Genomic DNA, 22,055 nt, shown 5'->3' with positions numbered 1-22,055 from the left:
ATTGTTTCAGTTACAATACAGAATAGAAAATGTACAGTGCTCACTTTACATTTTTTTATTACAAATATTTGCATTGTAAAAATGGTAAACAAAAGAAATTGTATTTTTCAATTCACCGCATACAAGTACTGTAGTGCAATCTTTTTATCCTGAAAGTGCAACTTAAAAATGTAGATTTTTTTACAACCAGAGTGTTACATGGTTGCACTCAAAAACAAAACAATATAAAACTTTAGAGCAAATTTCGTCCTGCTTCTTGTTCAGCCAATCACTAAGACAAACAAGTTTGATTATATTTATGGGAGATAATGCTACCATTTCTTATTTACAGTGTCTCCTGAAAGGGAGATTAGGCATTCGCATGGCACTTATATAGCTGGCATTGCAAGGTATTTACGTGCTAGATATGCTAAACATTTGTATGTCCTTTCATGCTTCGGCCTCCATTCCAGAGGACATGCTTCCATACTGATGATGCTCATTAAAAAAAAATTCCATTAATTAAATTTGTGACTGAATTCCTTGATGGAGAATTGTATGTCTTCTGCTCTGTTTTACCTGCATTCTGCCATATATTTCATGTTCTAGAAGTCTCGGATGATGACCCAGCACATATTCATTTTAAGAACACTTTCACGGCAGATTTGACAAAACTCAAAGAAGGTACCAATGTGAGATTTCCAAAGATAGCTACAGCAGTCAACCTAAGTTTTACGAATCTGAAATATCTTCCAAAATCTGAGAGGGACAAGGTGTGGAGCATGTTTTCAGAAATTTTAAAAGAGCAACACTCCGATGTGGAAACTACAGAACCTGAACCTCCCCAAAAGAAATCAACCATCTGCTAGTGGCATCTGACTCCGATAATGAAAAAGAACATGCATTGGTCTGCACTGCTTTGGATTGTTATCGAGCAGAACCTGTCATCAGCATGACCGCATGAACTCTGGAATAGTGATTAAAGCATGAAGGGACATATGAGTCTTTAGCGCATTGGGCACGCAAATATCTTGCAACACCAGCTATAACAGTGCCATGCAAACTCCTGTTCTCACTTTCAGATGACATTATAAACAGGAAGCGGGCAGTGTGATCTCCTGCAAATGTATACAAACTTGTTTGAGCGATTGACTGACCAAGAAATAGGACATAGTGGACTTGTAGGTTCTAAAGTTTTACATTGTTTTATTTTTGAGTGCAGTTATTTTTGTACATAAATCTACATTTGTAAAATCAATTTTCATGAAAGAGATTGCACTGCAGTACATATATTAGATGAACGGAAAAATACTATTTCTTGTTTCTTTTTTACAGTGCAAATATTTGTAATATAAAATACAAATTGAGCACTGTACACTTTGTATTCTGTGTTATTGAAATCTCAATATATTTGAACATGTAGAAAACATCCAAAAATATTTAAATGGTAATCTGTTATTAACAGTGAGATTAATCACCATTAATTTTTTAATTGTGCAATTAATAGCAACTAGTTTTTTAATTGCTTGACAGCCCTACATAGCACACATTAAAAGGACTAAAAGCTGGCTAACTGCTAGATCTCAACATGTAATCCTCAATGGGGAATTAGTGAACAGATGTGTTTCCAGTGGAGTACCACAGGGATTAGTTCTTGGCCCTGCACTTTTACAGTATTTATCAATGGCCTGGAAGAAAGCATAAAAACCATCACTAATATAGGTTGCAGATGACACAAAACTGGGAGATGGTAAATAATGAAGAGGACAGGTCATTGATTCTGAGCGAGGGATCTGGATCACTTGAGAAACTGGGCACAAGCAAACAATACAGCTAAATGTAATTAAATACATGTAGGCACAAAGAGTGTAGGCCATATTTACATGATGAGGAACTCTATCCTGGGAAACAGTGACTCTGAAAAAAGAGATGGCAGTTACGATGGATAATGTTTAGTTGATTAACTCCCAATGCAATGCTGTGGGCAAATGAGCAATGCTATTTTTGGATGCATAAATGGGATTCTTAAGAACAGATAGAGAGGTTATTTTACCTCTATATTTAGCACTGGTGCATCATTGCTGGAATACTGGTTCAAGATAGATGTTAATAAATTGGAGAGGGTTCAGAGAAGAGCCACAAGAATGTTTAAGTGATTAGATAACACAGCTTATAGTAATAGACTCAAGGAGCTCAATCAATTTAGCCTAACAAAGAGAAGGTTAAGGGGTGACTTGCTTAATAGTCTATAAACACCTACGTAGGGAACAAATATTTAATAATGAACTCTTCAATGTAGCAGAGAAAAGTAGGTTGGAGCTAGACAAATTCGGACTGGAAAAAAGGGATATATTTTTAACAGTGAGGGTTGTTAACCATTGGAACAATTTAGCAAGGTTTGGTTGGCTTCTCCATCACTGGCAATTTTAAAATCAAGATTGGATGTTTTTCTAAAAGATATACTGCAGGAATTATTCTCAGGAAGTTCTGTGGCCTGTGTTATACAGAAGGTCAGACTAGATCACAATGATCCCTCTTGGAAGCTATTTATTTATAAGTCATTGCTTTGCCACAGACTTCCTGTGTCACCTTGGCCAAATCACCGAGTCTCTCTGTGCCTCAGCTCCTCATCTGTAAAATAGGGATAATAGCATTTCCCTATTACACAGGGATGTTGTGTGAATAAATACATTAAAGATTGTAAGATGCTCAGATGCCTTGGGATGGGAGTCAGATAGTTCACTGTCTGTAAAAATGGGGTTGAATTTGCTTGTTGAGGCTTAATTGAGTGATGTTTTTAAAGCACTGTGAGATGCTAGGAATTAAAGGTGCTATAGAAGAGCAAAGAATTATGTTATTAGTCATACAATTGCAGTTTTCCTTTAACACATTCATATTTTTAAAAAGATGACTGCTGCATGTCTCCCCTAGCCAAAAAAGGTTTCAAAATTTTTTAAAGGCAATGTTCTCTTAAAAACAAGATAAACATTTCAGTGCAATGCTCATTCATTGGTATGTGCAGACCCCAGCTTCAATTAAAAATATGCTATTTTCTATGGATAACAGTCATCCTAGTGCAGAGGTGCCTACACGTGGTTTAAAGTAGATTATGTAAAAATTCCATATCCAGATTTATTTTTTTTGACAGAACAGTTGTTGCAAAAGGCCTTTTCCATACTTTTCATGGTCTTATTCAATTCCAGGTCATTTCAGATCAATTTGCATTATTTTTGTATGTGATAATATTAAAAACCTCCTTTTCCGCTTGCCATCCTTCACTTCAGATATAGATCTCAGGGGTTTTATTTTCCATGAAGTATCCATTATTCCATAGGTTTGGTCAGACAGGGAATTTGAAAATTATTTACATTTGATCTCTGTGCATAGAATACAAATTGGCATGCAAATAAAGTTCAAGTGCTGATTCCTGTGAAAGCCGTAGGGGAAAGTGTTTTCCCTTGTATTTTGCTGACAGCCTATTAAGTTTTCCATTTTCCAAGCAAGTTCTCTTTTCACTTTTCTGTTTCACAAGGATTCTGTAGTTTTGGGGTTTGCCTCTATATAAACATCACTTGCACAATTGTTGAATTAATAGTAATATAGCATCATGCTCATAAAATAAGGGGCTTTTGTTGCTAGCCTTCCATATAGTAGGCATTTTAAACTGGATTCTTAATCAGAGTTATGTGGAGAGAGGAAGGCTGAATGAAGTTACATTTGTGATGGGATTAATGGGGCAATATCTACAATTGTGAAACAGGGCACTATTTAATATACTAATAAAAGTATACTTTCTGACTTGATTCTTAATGGCAATTCAAATACTTCAACAGATTTTAGACAAAGTGGATGGAGAAACAAGCAATGAAAGACTGCATTATACAATTATCTAATACTTAGATTTTATAATCAACCTAATCAATTTACTTGGGGAGACAGGAAAATAAATTTGCTAAAAATCTATTTATTCATTGATGTTTATTTGTGAGCAGAAGAATTAATAACAGGTATAGTGAATATTATTGGTGAACAGCAGAGACTTTGGGGGTCTTCTCCTTGGAAGAGAAGTTAGTGACATAAAGACTGAGGATATTTCTAACAATAAATAGCCTGGCTTCACATCTCAGTTACATTTGTGTAAATGAGGAATAGCTGCATTGAAATCAGTGGCATTTCTGGATCCATGCCAATCTAATTTTGATCAGAATCTGGCCATGTGTCATCACACTTCATGCCCATACCAACTGTGATGCTTTAGGTAAATTTATTAGGTGAAAGTGTTCGTTTATTCTGATGTTTATATTTTTGTGTAAAGAATGCACTTTTTTCAGACCAACCTGAATTAAACCTATGATTTATTTTAAGAACTGTTTGATATATGTCTTGTAGCAGAGTATGTGATACTGATGTTAATGTTTTCATGTTCATTCTATAATAGACCTCAAGTCCTTTCTGCTCAGTGCTGACACCACAACAATTATGCCAATTACCTCTTCTGCCTTTGGATGTATGTACACAGCTCCCATTGATTTTGAAGGGACGCCTGCCTGCACATTTAAGTGATGCTTTAGATATATTTCAGATACAAAAGGAGAGTCTAAGGCTGCGTACAGGTGTTAACACCAGTTCAACTGCTACTAGTAATTTTGGGGGGGTAACATTTCCTCGTGCAGACAAAGCTTAAAAGGCTACCTTGCTCCATTCTGTGTTTGGTCCATGTTTGCCTGCCTCCTTCTTAAGTTGCATGATTAAGAGTCATTCACCTCTAGAGAATGGCCTGGTGTCCCAATACAAAGCCTGGGTCAATCATAGCCCGGTAGTTCTTTGTAGATTTTGAATGTATGCAAATATAATGTACTTATTTCCTTAAACTGACTCCAAATCCATTTAAAATTTCTTTGAGTTTCTTCCTCCACTCCTAAAATATATTCTTCTACTGGTTACCCACTGAATGCATGAGTTTAACCACTCTATTTACAAAAGCTGCTCTTGAGATACTTTTAATACTCCATTGAGAACAGTAGGGAATGCTCCAGACAGCTGTAGAGACCACCAGCGCATTCCTTGCTCTCCCTGATTCAGTACCTGAGTTCTACACCTGATGCCCAAGAAAAGAGGCGATGAGATAAACAACCCATTGTTGGCTCTCCCCAGGAGAGTTAAAAGTCAGTGGAAATAAATTAGCTGCCACTGAGCTTTTTGGCCAAGTGGCTCAGGGATAGCAAGGAAAGAAATGGCCATCACCTGAGTTCTCTTCGCCAGAGAAGCATATTTGCTACCTGCGTCAATTTGGCTGGAACTCTCCTAAGTTTTGACAGAGTCCCAGTTATCTGCCTCTTTGTTCTGAGTATTCAGAACTTCTGTGTCTGCTTAGAAGGCTGTATTGGAGGCGTTAGAAGATGTCTCATCCTCTTCCTAGCTCTCTGTCGGTTCATACACCTCACTGCAGTGGCAGACAGAACTGTCCATAGGCCCTTGCCAGCTGCAGCAGATAGCCCAATTTAGGAGGGAAGAAAGAGAACACCATGGAGGGGGAAAAAAAGAAAAAGGGAGAAAATGAGGACACAGTGATGAAAGGAAGTGGGGTGGAAGTAGAGAGAAATGAAGGGGCAGAAACAGAAGAGCGCAAATATTTGGGTAGATATTACTGTAACACCCAGGCACTGATGTCAGGAAGTGAGAGCTGGTAGAACCTCGGCACATGGGGCCAAAGGGAACAGTGACAAACGATGGAAAGACCTCAAAAGAGAAGGAGGAGAGGGACATAAAAGAACAATGAGAGAGGAGAGTAGTGGGTATCTCTGGGCAAGAGGAAAAGATGCAATTCAAAGAAGAAGCCCTTGACAACTGTGGGGAAAGGGTAGTGGGGCTTTTGATGGTGATAGAGAAGGGGCAGGCTTACCTATCTAGGGGCATTTCCAACTAGGGTGAGAACAAGGATTTAGGATTTACTGAAGGGCTATTTTATTGTTCTCTAAGGCCTGCAAGAAGTTCATCTTGAGAAGACCTCTATGCCTGTGTGGACCTGCTTGTAAAATCAGGGCTAAACGTGTGATGGTCCATTAAAGGTTCTATAAACTCATCTGAGCACACAGAACTCTAAAGACCTCCAAGTGAGGAGACCCAGAGCACAGAGAGGAAAAGCTTGGAAAAAGAGATGGTTCCTCTTTCAGAAAAATATTTTAAGAAAATTATAATTAGAAATGATCTTAGTTTTTCTCTATTAAATTCTTCACAATTTGTTGGTAACTTAATTATATTTTTGGCTGGAATTGGCATGTTTGTTTTTAAAAAGATGTCTCGTTTAGTTCAGGCTGTGGATTGGGACCTGTGCAGGCAGATTAATGTACACAGTAAGCCCCTCTCTATCACTTGCCTGCCACCCTCTCGGTAAAATTTAGATCTGCAAGTAGGGGTCATCTACAGTGGATAAAATTTCCCACTTGCTAACAATGGTTTAGCTTCACTGGTGTTAGATATACTGGAAGTCTTAATGTAGATAGGCTGCTGGCTGCAACTGGCATTTTTAACATTATCATGTAACCCTACTCAGAGCAGGCCTAATCAATGTGGTTTTTATAAACACCAGCTGCATTCAGTATACATCTCTCCAGTGTCAGTGGCCCCTTAGAAAGTGGCCTTTGTTAGACAGTCATGGAATGTTAAACATCTTATCCTGTGCTTTTCCCCTTTCTATGCTCCACTCTCTTCCCAAAAAATGAATATAGGTTTGCAGAATTAAACAGAATGGCTAGAAAAATTAAAGCCACTTAGGTATTTTAAAATACGTATGTGTTTTAGTATATTGATGTCACTAGCAGCAATTTAAATAGAAAAATCTCTTAATCCAGTAGCGAAAACTAGAGAGAGAATATCCTATCAGTTCAACAATCAAATAAGAGTCTCCTACAAATATTAGCATAAAACATTAGTCATGTTTTGCATTTATTATGCTGTTTATATTCACAATATTTCAGACTCATTTTGTGTTAAATTGTATGTGTCATCTGTAAAGAAATACTTCTTTGGGTCTTGACATTTAAAGTTATATTCAAGTCTCTAGTAGCTTTTATTTTTAACTTGAAAACACCTATACAAGGTGATGTAATTACAGTAAATTGTATTTTTAAAGTTTAACATATAATAAATTGTCTCCATCTCAAAAAGCAATATTTTGTTTGAATGTTGTTATTGTAAACCATATCTCTCTATCAATCTAAACATTCAGGTTTGTTCATTTGTACAGAACAAAGGAGTTATAATCTGCAGCAATATATTGGATAGCCAAAAGTTTAATAGCCAGGCATGCATTTTATTTATAGGCCAGTGTGAATGAGTTTTCTTGTTTTTTAAATTTGCTTACAGCATCTAACAAAGGAGGGGGACCCTTTTGTCTCTTCTATAAGATATTGGTTGTTTGGTCAATTGAACTCAATGATATTGCACATGTGAGTAAAATTACTTGTGTGTTTAAGACCTATAGTTTGTAAACTGTTAGTGGATCCTTCAGGATGAAAGGCACTATATTAATATAAAATTATTTTATTATGGCTCATTCATGATAACCATCTCCTTATACTCCTGAAAAAGATTAAAAAAAAAAAATTCAACTTGTAAACCAGAAGTTAGTCTGCCTGGGCTCTTCAGCATTCAGATCTCAAAAATATCTTTTGCAGTCTTGCACAGACACCAATCAGACTATATTTGTTTTCTAAATCAACCTTTAGTTTAAAAAATACCTTTCTATTTTCAGAGGAGCTACAGGTCTGACAAAGGAAAAACAACAGCCACATTGTCCCCAGGTTTCTTTCCTGTTTTTCTAAAAATATTCTATGTAATATGTAACTAGTTACAAAGGATTATAGTGAACTCTAGAATGAATAGGAACATTTTCCTGATATTGAGAGTTAAGTGACACCCCCCACCAAAAAAAATCCACTCCTTTTTCTTAACACCTTAAGGTATTTTGTCTAAACAAAGTCTGATACACAGTATACATTGTTAGCACATCTAGGACATGTCACAGTTTAATTATGAAAAGCAACCATGAGAAAAGCAGTGTTCCCAACTGAGTTAATAACTAGTTAGGTATCCTTAATTCCTAGGAAGAGTTCCCAGTGTGTTAAATGATGCAGTATCAGGCCCTATAATCTGGGGAATCTGTGCATGTAAATCACTGGACAGAATTAATGGGCTACTAAAGACTTAATCAGCCTAAATTGAGGCACCTGTAGCAAAGGTGAGTAGTTAGGGCTAGAAGATAGGAGGGAAGGGAGGTGGCTGCAGCTTTTGCTGTGGGAGAGAAGATGGGCTAGGGACAGGGGAGCAGATTCCCCTGGTGAAACAGGAAGAGTTTAAAAGTTTGGGTTGCCCATGCTTGTTTGCCAAAAGGGGAAGAACTGTAAGTGATCTTGCTTCAGGGCTAAACCTGTCTGACACAGAAGATGGTGTTGGCTGGGTGCAGCAGCAGCTCAGCTGGGAAACTGAAGCTAAGTGTCTGCTGTAAGGCACAGCACTGCAATGAGGGCCCTGTGGTAAGGATGTATTTTAACAATGACACTTGTATATTAAAACATACTGTACCCTGGCATCTTTCAGTTATTCATGGGATAGTGGTTACTTCCCCATACATAATGAGGTTTTCAAATGTAATGTGGAAAAACCCTGAACATTCTCCTTTTCTTCCACCTGGAAAAAAATACTGATGAAGGTGACCAGGAATATATTTATTCTCAATTGCATACCACAGTAATCCAGGCAATAGGTAATCTGAATATGATGTAGTGACAATGTTGTATTGTGAGTTTGAAGATCTCCTTGGTTAAACCATTTAGCTGTAACCTATATGCAACCTCAAGCCATTCTTGGATACATTTGTTTGTTGGTTATCATCTGCTGTACAGACTGTGATATTTACACATCTAACTGGCTCTTTACAGTGGAACAGGGCATCTCAAAGATTATAGGGTTACATTTTTGCACCCTGAATCTATAAAGTTCCAGTTCTGTTGTGACAAAGGCTTCAAATCTTTAGGGATGACTAGCGACCTAGACTTTATCAAAACATCTGATTACATGCACAACTTTCTACCTGCAGATCCTTCAGCCTTTCAATCACAAAATCTTCTGACTGAGATAAGTACATCACATTAATGGAGGATCGCTTCTGGGGCACACAGTGGGAACTGCAAGCGAAAAACCAAACAAATCTTTAATTAGTTTTATTTGGGGGAAAATAATCTCCAGGTACTATATTGATCTGAATTTGCCATATCAAATTATAGAGCTGAAACAAGCAATTACACCAGCTAAAAATCTGGCCTCTAAATTGGTGTAACTCCATCAGTGGCGCTATGCCGGTTACACCTGCTAAGGAACTGGCTGGGATTTCTGTTGTTCCTTCAGGTGCATATATTACTGTACAGGACCTATTCTTAAAAAAATAAGGTCTGCCAGTTGGAGAACCAAGGAAAGTTATGAATTGTTCCCTCGCTCCCTCCCACCCCCCAAAAACCCAAATCACAGCCTGGCGAGTCAGAAACCCCTCTCCCCCTGGCAGGTTTCTGGCTTGCTCAGCCGTGGTCCCCGGTAGCTGAGCCTGGGCAGGGAGTGAAAACCACCTCCCCATCCCGGATCTCTCAGGCTACGTCTTCACTACCCGCTGTATCGGCGGGTAGGAATCGATTGCTCGGGGATTGATACATCGCTTCTCATCTAGACGTGATATCGATCCCCGAACGTGCTTATATCGATTCCGGAACTCCACCAACCCAAACGGAGTTGCGGAGTCGACAAGGGGAGCTGCGGACATCGATACCGCGCTGTGAGGACCGTGAATAATTCGATCTTAGATACTTTGACTTCAGCTACGTTATTCATGTAGCTGAAGTTGCGTATCTGAGATCAATATTCCCCCGTAGTGTAGACCAGCCCTCAGGCAGCGTCCGGGAGGGGCCAGCATTAGAAATGGCTCTCCCCTGCCAGGCAGAGTGCAGGGCTGGGCAGGCACAGCGTGAGGACAGAGCGTGCCCCCCACCCCCTTTGCAAGTAACGTGGTGGGGAAAGCATGGTTACCCCTTCTGCCAGGGAGAGTGGTAGAATGTGGGGGGGGTAACATGACTTCCCCTTTAGATCATGCCCCTCCCAGTATGGGGAAGCACTAGTTTTCTATGGGGCACCCTCGGAAGAGGGGCGGGAAGAGGCGGGACGGGGTGGGGCGTTGGGGGAAAGGATGAAGTGGAGGGCGGGGTCTGGGTCAGAGCACCACCACTTCGGAAATCAGGAAGTCGCTTCCTATGTGTGAATTAGAACTGGACCTGAACAAACCCTCTAGATCCACACACCCCAAAATGTGGTCTGAGCCCGCCCCCAAACTTTCAGAAGTTTGTGCACATTTCTACTATGAATGGCACTTCACTTAAGGATAGCTCATATATGTTTCTCACTACTTTTTTAAAAAAAAATCCAGTTGCATTGCTCCTTCTTTCCTGCTCTCAGTAATGTTTTTCTGAACACATCAAGTATTTTCTGAATGATCAATATTGAAGCCTGGGTTTTTGAAAAGGAACTATGGGTGTTAGGTGTCCAACTTCAATTAACTTTCAATAGTTGGGCACTTGTCTGTCTTGGGCCCCTTTTGAATATCCCAGCTGGAGGTTAAAGCTATTTCTGGGACCAGTTAACACTTTTGCTCCCTGTGTTGTGCTACTATTATTCAAGCAGACTGGTATTTGTAAATGTCATAAGCCCAATCAGGGGCAGCGCTACCATTTAGGCAGCCTAGGCAATCGCCTAGGGCGCCAGGATTATTCGAGGGGCGGCCACCGGAGCCACGGACCAACGGACCCTCTGCAGGAATGACTGCAGAGCTCAACCGGAGCCGCGGGGTCAGCGTGGGGGGCGGCGAAATGGCCTAGGACGCGAGAAACCCTAGCGCCAGTCTTGAGCCCAATTCTTAATTTCAGTGAGACTTGCTTCCACACAGCAGCTGTAGAATTGGGCTCTGTGTTGTTTTTTATTAAGGATATAGGTATCTATGTCCTATTTAATATATTACCTCATCCAGTTTTCTGTTTTATTTATTACACCCCGCTGTGCTTCAGAGAGCTCTCCAAATTCTTCGTCAGAGCATTCTCCTCTTAAAGAAAAGAGTTAAACATTTTATTAAAGCTAATGTTTAAAAAAATTTATATAATATATAGGTTGGGAAAAAAGTGTCTGTACATCTGTGTATAGTGCTTAGATTATCCACAAATACATAGTTTTTTAAAAGTCGTATTAGATTCTGCTGCAGCTGAATGTATTTCTATAAAATGAGATTCAATAATATGATTCAAGGGTTTTAGCCAATATACCAAATGGAGGACATTACGCCTACTTCAGTAAGGCAATATAAATAGCATTTGTAAGTGCAAGAGAATAACTTTTTGAAAGTGTAGAGTAAAGGCTCAAGTACCATTCATCCCTAAAGTCAAATTCTTTCCACTGGACTGACCAGTGACTTGTACCTCCCTTTCTCCCTCCCTCTCCCCAGATGCCTTGAAGTGGAAGAATTTGCTTCACAAGAATATACATCAGCTGTGTGTCAGTTATGACAAACTATGCTACATTGCTCATATATTGGCCTAGGATTAGATACATAAAAACAGCTGAATCAGTCTGAGTTAACAGAGGTGAACCCACTTGGTCTTTTGAGTAAGGACAGATTAAAACGGGACATCTAACTACATTTTGGTGCTTAAGCATAGTCTGTGATACTCTTTTTAAATCTGAGAGACAGCTTCTGCTTTTCTTATCTTCCAATATACTTCCGAGAGTGCAATTAATAGGATTAGTATTAGGCCTCATTGATCCCTTTTGCTGCTGCAGGACAATGCATGTGCCTAGGTAAGAGTTTTAACAGATTTACTGCAGAAAAGCAAAGACAAGACTGGTATGTCCAGCCACTCTATAAAACATGTCACTTTGTGGATACTTTAATCAAAGTATATCTCAGAAATTATGCCTTTTGAATAAATCATACCACATACGGTATGTCTTTGTGTTTCAGCTGTATCGTAGGTAGATGCTTTTCTAAAGCCGTATCAGAACTTCACAGCTGTCAAACCCATGCTGTTACAGTGTTTGGTTTCTAAACACTGGCAACCCTACTAAATAGTGGGAGTGGATAGGTCATTATACAAAGTAAAACTATTTCCCCCCATGTTTATTTTTCCCCTCTACAGTTCCTCACACCTTCTTCTCAACTGCTGGAAATGGGCCATTTTGATTACCACTACAAAGTTTTTTTTCTCTCCTGCTGGTAATAGCTCACCTTAACAGATCACTCTCTTTATAGTGTGTATGGTAACACCCATTGTGTCATGTTCTCTCTGTGTGTGTGTGTGTGTGTGTGTGTGTGTGTATATATATATAATCTTCTTACTGTATTTTCCACTGCAGGCATCCGATGAAGTGGGTTTTAGCCCACGAAAGCTTATGCCCAAATAAATTTGTTAGTCTCTAAGATAGCATAAGTACTCCTGTTCTTTTTACTAAGTAGTGGGTTCATTAAGATATCTATATTTGCACATTTGGTACCACACTGAGAGCAAATTACTGAATAATTGTGACATAAACCAAATCTGAACCCAGTTCTCTCAAGGTGAAAAGATGTAGCATTTTCATCCCCAATTCCTACTCTAAATGCCAAAAGTAGCAGGTATATCCAGCAAATGTGCTGCTGGACATACCTGGTACAAACTGACTTTCCAGTCATTTGAATGGACTTCCCAGAGCCGACAGTTACTGGAACTTTTGCACATTCCTACGTCATGGAAGAGATTTAAAAAGTAGCTACTTGCAAAAACTTGTGAAGAAGCCGGGAGGCTCCACAATCCAGTGGCTCAGTTGCATTGTTTGAAAGTTCACATAGTGTTGGTGAAGGCTGCACTGTCGTAGCCTGGAATCTTCTGGCAAGTTTCTCCTTCTCTCTGTAGCGCAGTGTTTGCATTCTCTGATGACCTGCTGTTTACTTCCACCATATAGCTCAGTCACCAGGAAGCGATAAGCCACCAGTAAGGGCTCACTCTGGGTGCATCTGTTCAAACAGTAGAGGCTCTTAGTCAGAGCTTCATGGAGAACCAAGCTGCCACTGTCATCCGTGAATCGTAGCTGAAAGCCTATGACATCTGAGGTGGTAGTATTAAAAATGGCTGAGATGTTAAAGACATCATAACCAGATGGTGGTAGCTCATCTAATGTCAGCACTTTCTCATCTAAGGCTTCACTTTCTGTGAGATTGCCCTGGACCACAGAGATGCTGTGCACAGTAACATTTACTGTCAGCGATTCTGGGTGTAGAATCTTCCTGAGAAGAACTAATTCTGCAAGCCTCATGGAAGGTTTCAGGTAAGAAATATTAAACCACAGCCATCCTGGAATGCCAAAATCTGGATCTAGGAGAACAATTAATGTACAATTTTATTTCAGGCATGGAACATGTAGACAAGGAAGCTGAAGGGGAAACTGAGGCAGTGGTTGTCATAGCAGTTTCAGTGAAGCAGAGAGGGTGGGTAGATGGGAGGGCAAGGAGGAGGATGAAGGAGAGGATGAGAGCCGTTGGTTCTGGAATTTTCTTTCCTCAATAGTTCAACAGAACCCAAGTTTGTTGATATTCAGGGCATTGTGAAAGACCCATTTATGTTTTGCCTCAGTAGGAGGCTGATTTGCTGAAAGAGTTGCTTTTGGGAAAGAGCAGGGAGGGGAGATGAGTTTCCTGTTTAAGACAGAGAGGACCAAGTTTTGTTGTATCATGAGTTTTGGGGTTTTTTTGTTGACATTGTGTCAGTTCAGTTACTTTAAACTGTGATTTTCTTTCTGCGCATGTACCTAGAAGTTCTCAAAAAGTGCATTTTACAGAACCCATTAATTATTGAAGGGTGCTGGAACAGAGTAAAACTATATTATGAAATCCAAGGGCCAGGTACCCCAGTATACTCTGGTTGATTTGCACTGTTCTCACCACAAACCTGTTGTAAGGCACTGGAGTGGCTTAAAGTCAGGGTGTACCACTGAATCTGACCCTACCCTTGTAAAACTTTAAAAATATTGATGCAAAATGTAACTTGAAATAAGAAATCTGTATTTAGTCAGAAACATACTGTGACCTTGAAATCAGTAAATTTCCAGAGGATATTTTATTTCTTTTTAGTAACTTTAGTATGACCTTTGTGAATATTTGTAAACACATCTGTTAAAAGGATGGTTTCAAGACACAAATTTGTTTGCATGGGCTTAAGTTTCAACTTGGAGCATGTTTTGTTTGTGTTTAATGGCTGAATTGTACCTCCCTGACACTCAGTTGATAAAACAGAAATGTTTACAGGCCTTTAATGAAAGATGGCTTTGCTGTAGTGATCTTACCTTGTTAATGATCTGACTGGTTCAGCCCTTCTGGAGGGAGATGTGCAGCTGGGTTTTGCTGCCAGCTCAGATTTTAGCTTCTTTTATTATAATTTTTTAACAGAGATTTCCAACCATGTCAGTGTATAACTAATTTTTATTTCATTTAAGAGAGTACTTTGGATGTCAGCCAAGGTCGAAGGTCCCTAGTGGGTTTCACTAAACTCTTCTGTCTGTTTTCCCTGCAACTCTCTTGCTCGCTAATAGTTTTTCTTCTCTGTTTTATTTCATACACTTATTTGTTTAAGATAAGCTAAGACGGTCTTATTGCTTACAAACTGGATGTTATGGGATCTGTGCCTTAGGTTCCTAAGAACCAGATTCCACACTCGACTATGTGCACACCAGCTCCATCAAGATCAGTACAACTGGCACACACATCTGCAGGCTGAGTTTGGCACTAAATAAATCAACTAAATCATCCTAGATTGGGGAGAATATTTGTTTCTTATCTGATTGCCAATTAACATACATAACATAAGAATGGCCCTACAGGGTCAGACCAAAGGTCCATCTAGCCCAGTATCCTGTCTTCCGACAATACCCAGTGCCAGGTAAGGAACAGAACAGGTAATCATCAAGTGATCCATCCCCTGTTTCTCATTCCCAGCTTCTGGCAAACAGAGGCTAGGGAGACCATCTCTGCCCATCCTGGCTAATAGCCACTGATGGACCTATCCTCCATGAATTTATCTAGTTCTTTTTTGACCTTGTTATACTCTTAGCTTTCACAACATCCTATAGCAAGGAGTTCCACAGGTTAACTGTGCATTGTATGAAGAAATACTTCCTTGTATTTGTTTTAAACCAGCTGCCTATTAATTTCATTTGGTGACCCCTAGTTCTTGTGTTAGCCATCTCTTTTTCCAAGCTGAAGAGTCCCACTCTTATTAATCTCTCCTTTCCTGAACCTTTTCCAATTCCAATATATCTTTTTTGAGATGGAGCAACCACATCTGCACACGGTATTCAAGATGTGGGCATACCATGGATTTATATAAAGGCAACATATTTTCTGTCCTATTATCTATCCCTTTCTTAATTATTCACAGCATTCTGTTTGCTTTTTTGACTGCTGCTGCAGACTGAGTGGACATTTTCAGAGAACTATCCACAATGATGCCAAGATCTCTTTCTTCAGTGGTAACAGCTAATTTAGACCCCATCATTTTATATGTATAGTTGGGATTATGCTTTCCAGTGTGCATTACTTTGCATTTATCAACATTAAATAAGTAGGCAGCTTCTTGGTAGTTGGACATGGAAAGTCAAAAGACACATTGCTTAAAATTAGGGCTGTCAATTAATCACAGTTATCTCATGTGATTAACTAAAAAATTAATCACGATTAATTGCACTTAGAATAGAATAATAGAATACTAATTGAAATTTATTAAATATTTGTGGGTTTTTCTACATTTTCAATATTTATTTGAATGACAACACAGAATACAAAGTGCACAGTGTTCACTTTATATTATTATTTATTAGAAATATATGCACTGTAAAATGATAAACTGAAGTATTTGTCAGTTCACCTCACACAAGTACAGTAACTTCTCACTTAAAGTCATCCCGGTTAACGTGGCTTCGTTGTTATGTTGCTGATCAATTAGAGAACATGCTTATTAAAAGTTGTGCAATGCTCCCTTATAACATTGTTTGGCAGCCACCTGCTTTGTCCACTGCTTGCAGAAAGAGCACTCGTTGGAGCTAGCTGGTGGGGGCTTGGAACCAGGGTGAACCAGCAGCCCGCCATCAGCTCCCCACTCCCTAAGTTCCCTATGCAGCAGCCGCCCAGCAGGCTATCAATTGCCAGCAGTTCAGCTGGCCCTCCCCATACTGTCATGTGCTATTCCTGCCTTCTGCCTTGGAGCTGCTCCCAGGAGCCTCCTGCTTGCTGTGCAGCGGGGAGGGAAGAAGGGGGCTAATATCAGGGTGTCCTCTTCCCCCATGCTTCTGTCCCCCGCTTACCCCATCTCCATACAGCACGGTGTGGGGGAGGGTGGGGATGCGACAGGACTCAGGACGGAGGGAAATTGCTGGGAGCAGCTGCTGTCTCAACTTGCTGATCTACTTAAGAAGGCAATGTACTTAGAGTGAAGTCAGTGTTCTTAAAGGGGCAATGCACATCTCTCTTTCTCTCTCACACACACACATGGTATGTGTCTTTCTCTGTCTGCCATGCTGTCTCCGCTCCCTCCATTCGTGCTGCCTTGTAGAGTATGAGGCTACATTAATAATGCGTTAACCCTTGAGGGCTCAACTGAGTTCTAGTTCATCATTTAGCAGTAAAGCATTCCCTGGGAAATATCCCTCCCTCTGACTGCACCACCTCAACCAAGCTTCACAATCATCATTGTTGTGTACAGTATTAAATTGTTTGTTTAAAACTTATACTTATATTAGTCTTTTGTCTGGTGAAAAAAATTTCCCTGGAACCTAACCCTGTATTTACATTAATTCTTATGGGGAAATTGGATTTGCTTAACATCTTTTTGCTTGAAGTTGCATTTTTCAGGAACATAACTACAATTTAATAAAGGAGTTACTGTACTGAAGTGCAGTCTCTATATCATGAAAGTGTAACTTACAAATACAGTTTTTTTGGTTACATAACTGCACTTTAAAACAAAACAATGTAAAACTTTACAGCCTACAAGTCCACTCCATCCTACTTGTTGTTCTGCCAATCGCTAAGACAAAGAAGTTTGTTTACATTGACAGGAGATGGTGCTGCCTGCTTCTTATTTACAATGTCATTGAAAGTGAGAATAGGCATTCGCATGGCACTTTTGTAGATGGCGTTGCAAGGTATTTACATGCCAGATATGCTAAACATTTGTATGCTCCTTCCATGCTTTGGCCACCATTCCAGAGGACATTCTTCCATGCTGATGATGCTCGTTAAAAAGAGATTGTGTCAATTAAATTTGTGACTGTACTCCTTGGGGGCAGAATTGTGTGTCTCCTGCTCTGCTTTACCCACATTCTGCACATATTTCATGTTATAGCAGTCTCAGATGATGACCCAACGCATGTTCATTTTAAGAACTCTTTCACGGCAGATTTGACAAAACGCAAAGAAGGTACCAATGTGAGATTTCTAAAAATAGGTACAGCACGTGACCCAAAGTTTAAGAATCTGAAGTGCCATTCAAAATCTGAGAGGGACAGGTGTGGAGCATGCTTTCAGAAGTCTTAAAAGAGCAACACTCTGATGCGGAACCTACAGGACCCAAACCACCAAAAAAGAAAAGCAACCTTCTGCTGGTGGCACCTGTCTGAAATGATGAAAATGAGCATGCATCAGTCCACACTGCTCTGGATCGTTATCAAGCAGAACCCATCATCCGCATAGACGCATGTCCTCTGGAATTGTGGTTGAAGCGTGAAGGGACATATGAATCTTTAGCGCATTGGGCACGCACCAGCTACAACACCAGCTACAACAGTGCCATGCGAATGCCTGTTCTCACATTCAGGTGACACTGTAAACAAGAAGCAGGCAGCATTATCTCCTGCAAATTGTAACCAAGCTGGTTTGTCTGAGTGATTGGCTGAACAAGAAGTAGGACTAAGTGGACTTGTAGGCTCTGAAGTTTTACATTGTTTTATTTTTAATGTCATTTTTTTGTACATAATTCCACATTTGTAAGTTCAACTTTCATGATAAAGAGATTGCACTACAGTAATTGTATGAGGTGAATTGAAAAATACCTTTTTTTTGTTTTTTACAATGCAAATATTTGTAATAAAAACTAAAGATAAAATGAGCACTGTACACTTTGTATTCTTATTGTAATTGAAATTATTATATTTGAAAATCTAGTAAACATCAAAATATTTAAAATAAGTGGTATTCTATTGTTGTTTAACAATGCGATTAGTCACAATTAATTTTTTTAATCGCAATTAATTTTTTTAATCAATTGACAGCCCTACTTAGAATGCATTCTCCCAGGACTGACCCAGGGCACCCTCATCAGGATGGGGATGGACTGTTGGAGGGTTAGTTAACTTCAAGGATACAACAGCAGAAATGGAAGAGATTTTGTGGGAAATAAATAGCTTCAGAGCCCAGTTCTGCTCCTGGTGTGGACAGGACCTTAGCCTTACACTGTAGACACTATGTTCAGCCTCATCCAGCACAAAGGATGTCCTTTTATAGGTCATCAGGGCCCAGTCTAATACCACAGATTAGAAGAAACCCACCCAGTTTCTAGGACTGATGCACTATGTACCCACACTAGTCGGTTTGGCCAGGTCCAAAACTGAAGAGGGCCCACACCAATCACTATGTGGAAGACTGTGGATGATGTGCGACTCTCCTTGCCAGATAATGCACCTTTTGCTCTCATCCATGTCATTCACCTGTCCGTGTGGAGGCCGTGGCACTGTAAATATCCCATTTCTCCTTCCCCAGGTATGTAATGACTCAGGTTAAGTTCAGATGGTTCCCACCTGTCTTCGATTATTCACCCAGACCTCACCTAGGTAAATAAATGCTGCAGAGGGTGCCTGAGGACACTCACTGGTTCGGGGCACAATAAGACACAAGATGCTCAGCGGTGCTTTCAACAGCTGCTCTAAAATGAAGCAGTGCTTGCTGTATCCTGCCACCCACTGCTGACAACAACATGTGTGCAGGAGACCTGGAGCCTACCCCTACCTCCATGCTAGATGTCCATGCCCTTTTAGGACATTGGCACTTGTAGTGTGGGAGCTAGCCCCACTCCAGCCTACTCTTCAAGTTAGCGCTATGTTTTTGTTTAGCCCAGGAGGTCAATCCTAATTTAGAGACCCTAGGAGACACTCTCAGCCTGTAAACTGTAACAGGAAGCAGGAACCACAGCTGGGGCTTAAGCCACCCTCCACGCCCTATAGGTTGGAAATAAGGGACAGGAGCAGCCAGAGAGAGACTCAGCTAAGGGCCAGCATCCCAACCAGAGCATCCCCCAGTTGATGGCAAGAAACATCTAGTTCACCTTCCCAGCACAGGGCAAGCAGCAGCCAGTACCAAGGAGTAGTGGTAACCCCAACCATAGACCTTTACTTGGCCCAGGACAAGGAGCAGCCAAATAAGCCCCAGAATTATGTGTACATGGACCCAGGGAGATACTAGAACCACTCTGAAGCGATTCCTGTATTCCTGAAACTTTTTTTATGCTGCAACTTTGCCAGGCTTCTGTTTGGTAATCATGCCGTTTGCTGTCTTTCATGTAACAAGATTAGATACAGTCATCAAGTGTGCAAATTAGGGTGTTAAGTCACTTGCATGAAATCTCCAGACTTCTGAACCATCAGCCTTAATAGTTATATTATAAACATACACAGGCCATTCTGGTTTCACTGCCCAAGCAGCATGACAAGCACAATGTAAACAGACTGGATAAATGGTGAAAAGTAAATTTAAATTTCTTAAAACTCATTTTAAAAAATATCAGCTGTTATTAGTAATGTGAATAAGGACTTTTTTTGCTGTGGTTTGTCTTGGCGATAGTCTTCATAAGACTGACGTGCAGTAGTTTCAACTGGTGACTGAAGTTTAGTTGGTTGAGAGTTAAGGTAGCTTCTCATTTCTAAACTGCTCTGTCCTCAAAGCAGTCACTTGAAATAAACTGATCCTTTTTATTTAACTCTGGCCTAGGAGACTGCATAGAGATCTCTCAAAACACATGCTGTGTGTTATAAAAATGTATAAAGCAGATATTGAAATGGTAAAGTAATAGGTTTATAAAAGCAATGTCATTAATGATAAGAAAAAAAAAAGAAAATCTATTAGATAACCTGTTTTTAAAAGGAAAGCATTTCAAACTGGCAATAGTTTTTCCGCTTAGGAATTGTTTATCATGGTAATGCTTAAAGTTATTCAAGATATGATGTAAATCACAAATAAATAGTGGTCAGTTTCCTACCTTGGATGCTCCTGAAACTCTGCACAAGAGTCCCTTCGCTGTTTAAGGCCAGTGGGTTTCGTAGATGATAGACTAACTTCATGTAGTGGTGAGGCTTGGTCCTGAGAGGTATGGATAACTTACTGATATGTAGCATTTCCAGGATGGCCTTGCTTAACTGTTCATCTGTTCCCCAGATAAGCTGGCATTTCCCTGCCCCTGGGAAGTGAGAACAAAACATCAACAGCAATCCACAGATGAGTCCTAAAAACAGAGAAACAATGCTCATGGTGGGTCTGTGAGTAAACAAAATTTTAGAGGGAAAAAACAGAATGTAGCCTTTTGCTGGCTCCTGGTGTTTTGTCTTCTAGCTATAATTGCAGAGGGGTAAAAATACTGAGCCAGAAAACTGCTGTTAATTAGTTGCAAGGACTTGGTGCCATTGGCACTGTCCTGAAAACTAATTACTGGTAAACAGAAAGCCATAGAAGACTTCATTCGGAGGATGTGTATTTACTACATACACACATTACCTCTCTTTCTCCCTGGTTTGTTGTTGGGACAAAAGCATTTTGTATGTCATGAAGGTGATGTATAGAATTTTTGTTTTCTGTTTTTTTAAATACAGTTTTGTTCATTTAGATTAAGTGACTTGTTGTTATGGAAACAGAAGTCCCTTAATCTATTCACAGGCCGTTTGTGGCAATGGTAGCAGTAATGCATGCTTTCCCACACTCCCTGCACGAATGCCATTAACCTTGACTTGGGAAGACCACCCGCTGCACACATAAGAGGTGGTTTATTCTGCATTCCACCTCAGTCCCATGTCTTTAGTGAGCACAAACTGCCAGTTGTCCTAGATCCCTCCAGAATATTATGCATTGTTTGTACAGCTAGCTGCTACCCACTGGGGGTCAGAACCTCAGACCACTCAATCGATTTCACTTTGCACTAGAGCTGGGACTCAAATTATTGTCACAAGAGTAAGAGGCTCTTGACTTAGCCCCTGAGTCATTAAGTTCCTTATTTACTCTCCTCTAGTTTCAGTATAACATAACTTTTCTCTCAGGCTTTTTATTTTTTGGCGGGGGGGGGGGGGAAGTAGGGGGAATGGACGGGCCAAAGAATTTTGAACAATAAACTTCAAAAGTAGCAGTTGCACCATCAAACCACATGTATTTAACTGTTTTGCTAACAACCTAGATTAAACACTTAAGAGGATTTTTTAAATGAGAATTTCACTTTTCACAATTTGTGTGGCTTGTTCACAAACAGTAAGTCAGCACACACACCTTGGAACATCTCCTGGAGCTGGAATGATAAATCAAACAGATGCATTTTGTGACTTTTTCTATTTACAAATTGTCCATGATTTTCTTCATTATTTCAAAGTTATTTGCTCTTCTAAGTAATTTGCCAAATAATTTCTGAAACAAATTCTTGGTCTGTGGCTTGGTCGTAAATATTCCATATCAGAAATTCAAACTGAGCTATTTTGATTAGATGTCTAGGATATGTGATACACTTCTGCTCTTTGACTGGATGGCCATAATTTAGATTGGGACATCTGGTGCAAATATTTGCATCTACAAAACTAGCGTTAGCTTTTTATTAATAGTCTGCAACATTGACTTAAAATTGGCTGCTTGTGTGATCATTCCTGAATCTTTGTCAAAAGCAAAAATGGAAGAGAAGGGAACACAGTGAAAATCTCTGACTAAAAATTCAGGTTTCAAT

General features: G+C 39.8%; 1 protein-coding gene across 1 annotated transcript; it reads right to left on the bottom strand.

Annotated features, from left to right (window-relative positions):
- Positions 1–9,033: 9,033 nt before the first annotated feature.
- LOC115654090 (bone morphogenetic protein 7-like) lies at positions 9,034–20,607 on the bottom strand. Its single transcript, XM_030568050.1, has 4 exons — positions 20,340–20,607; positions 12,818–13,415; positions 11,036–11,116; positions 9,034–9,164 (listed from the first exon to the last, which is right to left on the bottom strand). The coding sequence occupies exons 1-4, from the start codon at positions 20,605–20,607 to the stop codon at positions 9,038–9,040; spliced, it is 1,074 nt and encodes a 357-aa protein (XP_030423910.1). The 3' UTR covers positions 9,034–9,037.
- Positions 20,608–22,055: the final 1,448 nt, after the last annotated feature.

The sequence above is a fragment of the Gopherus evgoodei genome, chromosome 6 (genome assembly GCF_007399415.2).
Source record: "Gopherus evgoodei ecotype Sinaloan lineage chromosome 6, rGopEvg1_v1.p, whole genome shotgun sequence".
NCBI lineage: Eukaryota > Metazoa > Chordata > Testudines > Testudinidae > Gopherus > Gopherus evgoodei.
This window is presented reverse-complemented; position numbering and strand designations above follow the sequence as displayed.

What these genes read in the sequence shown, in the direction of transcription:
- LOC115654090 (XM_030568050.1), bottom strand. Translation starts at nt 20,607, where the DNA reads ATGAGCATTGTTTCTCTGTTTTTAGGACTCATCTGTGGATTGCTGTTG. An exon ending in GAGTTTCAGGAGCATCCAAG is followed by an intron (nt 13,416 to 20,339) that starts GTAGGAAACTGA and finishes TTGTTCTCCTAG; the next exon opens with ATCCAGATTTTGGCATTCCA. An exon ending in TTCTTCACAAGTTTTTGCAA is followed by an intron (nt 11,117 to 12,817) that starts GTAGCTACTTTT and finishes CTTTTCTTTAAG; the next exon opens with AGGAGAATGCTCTGACGAAG.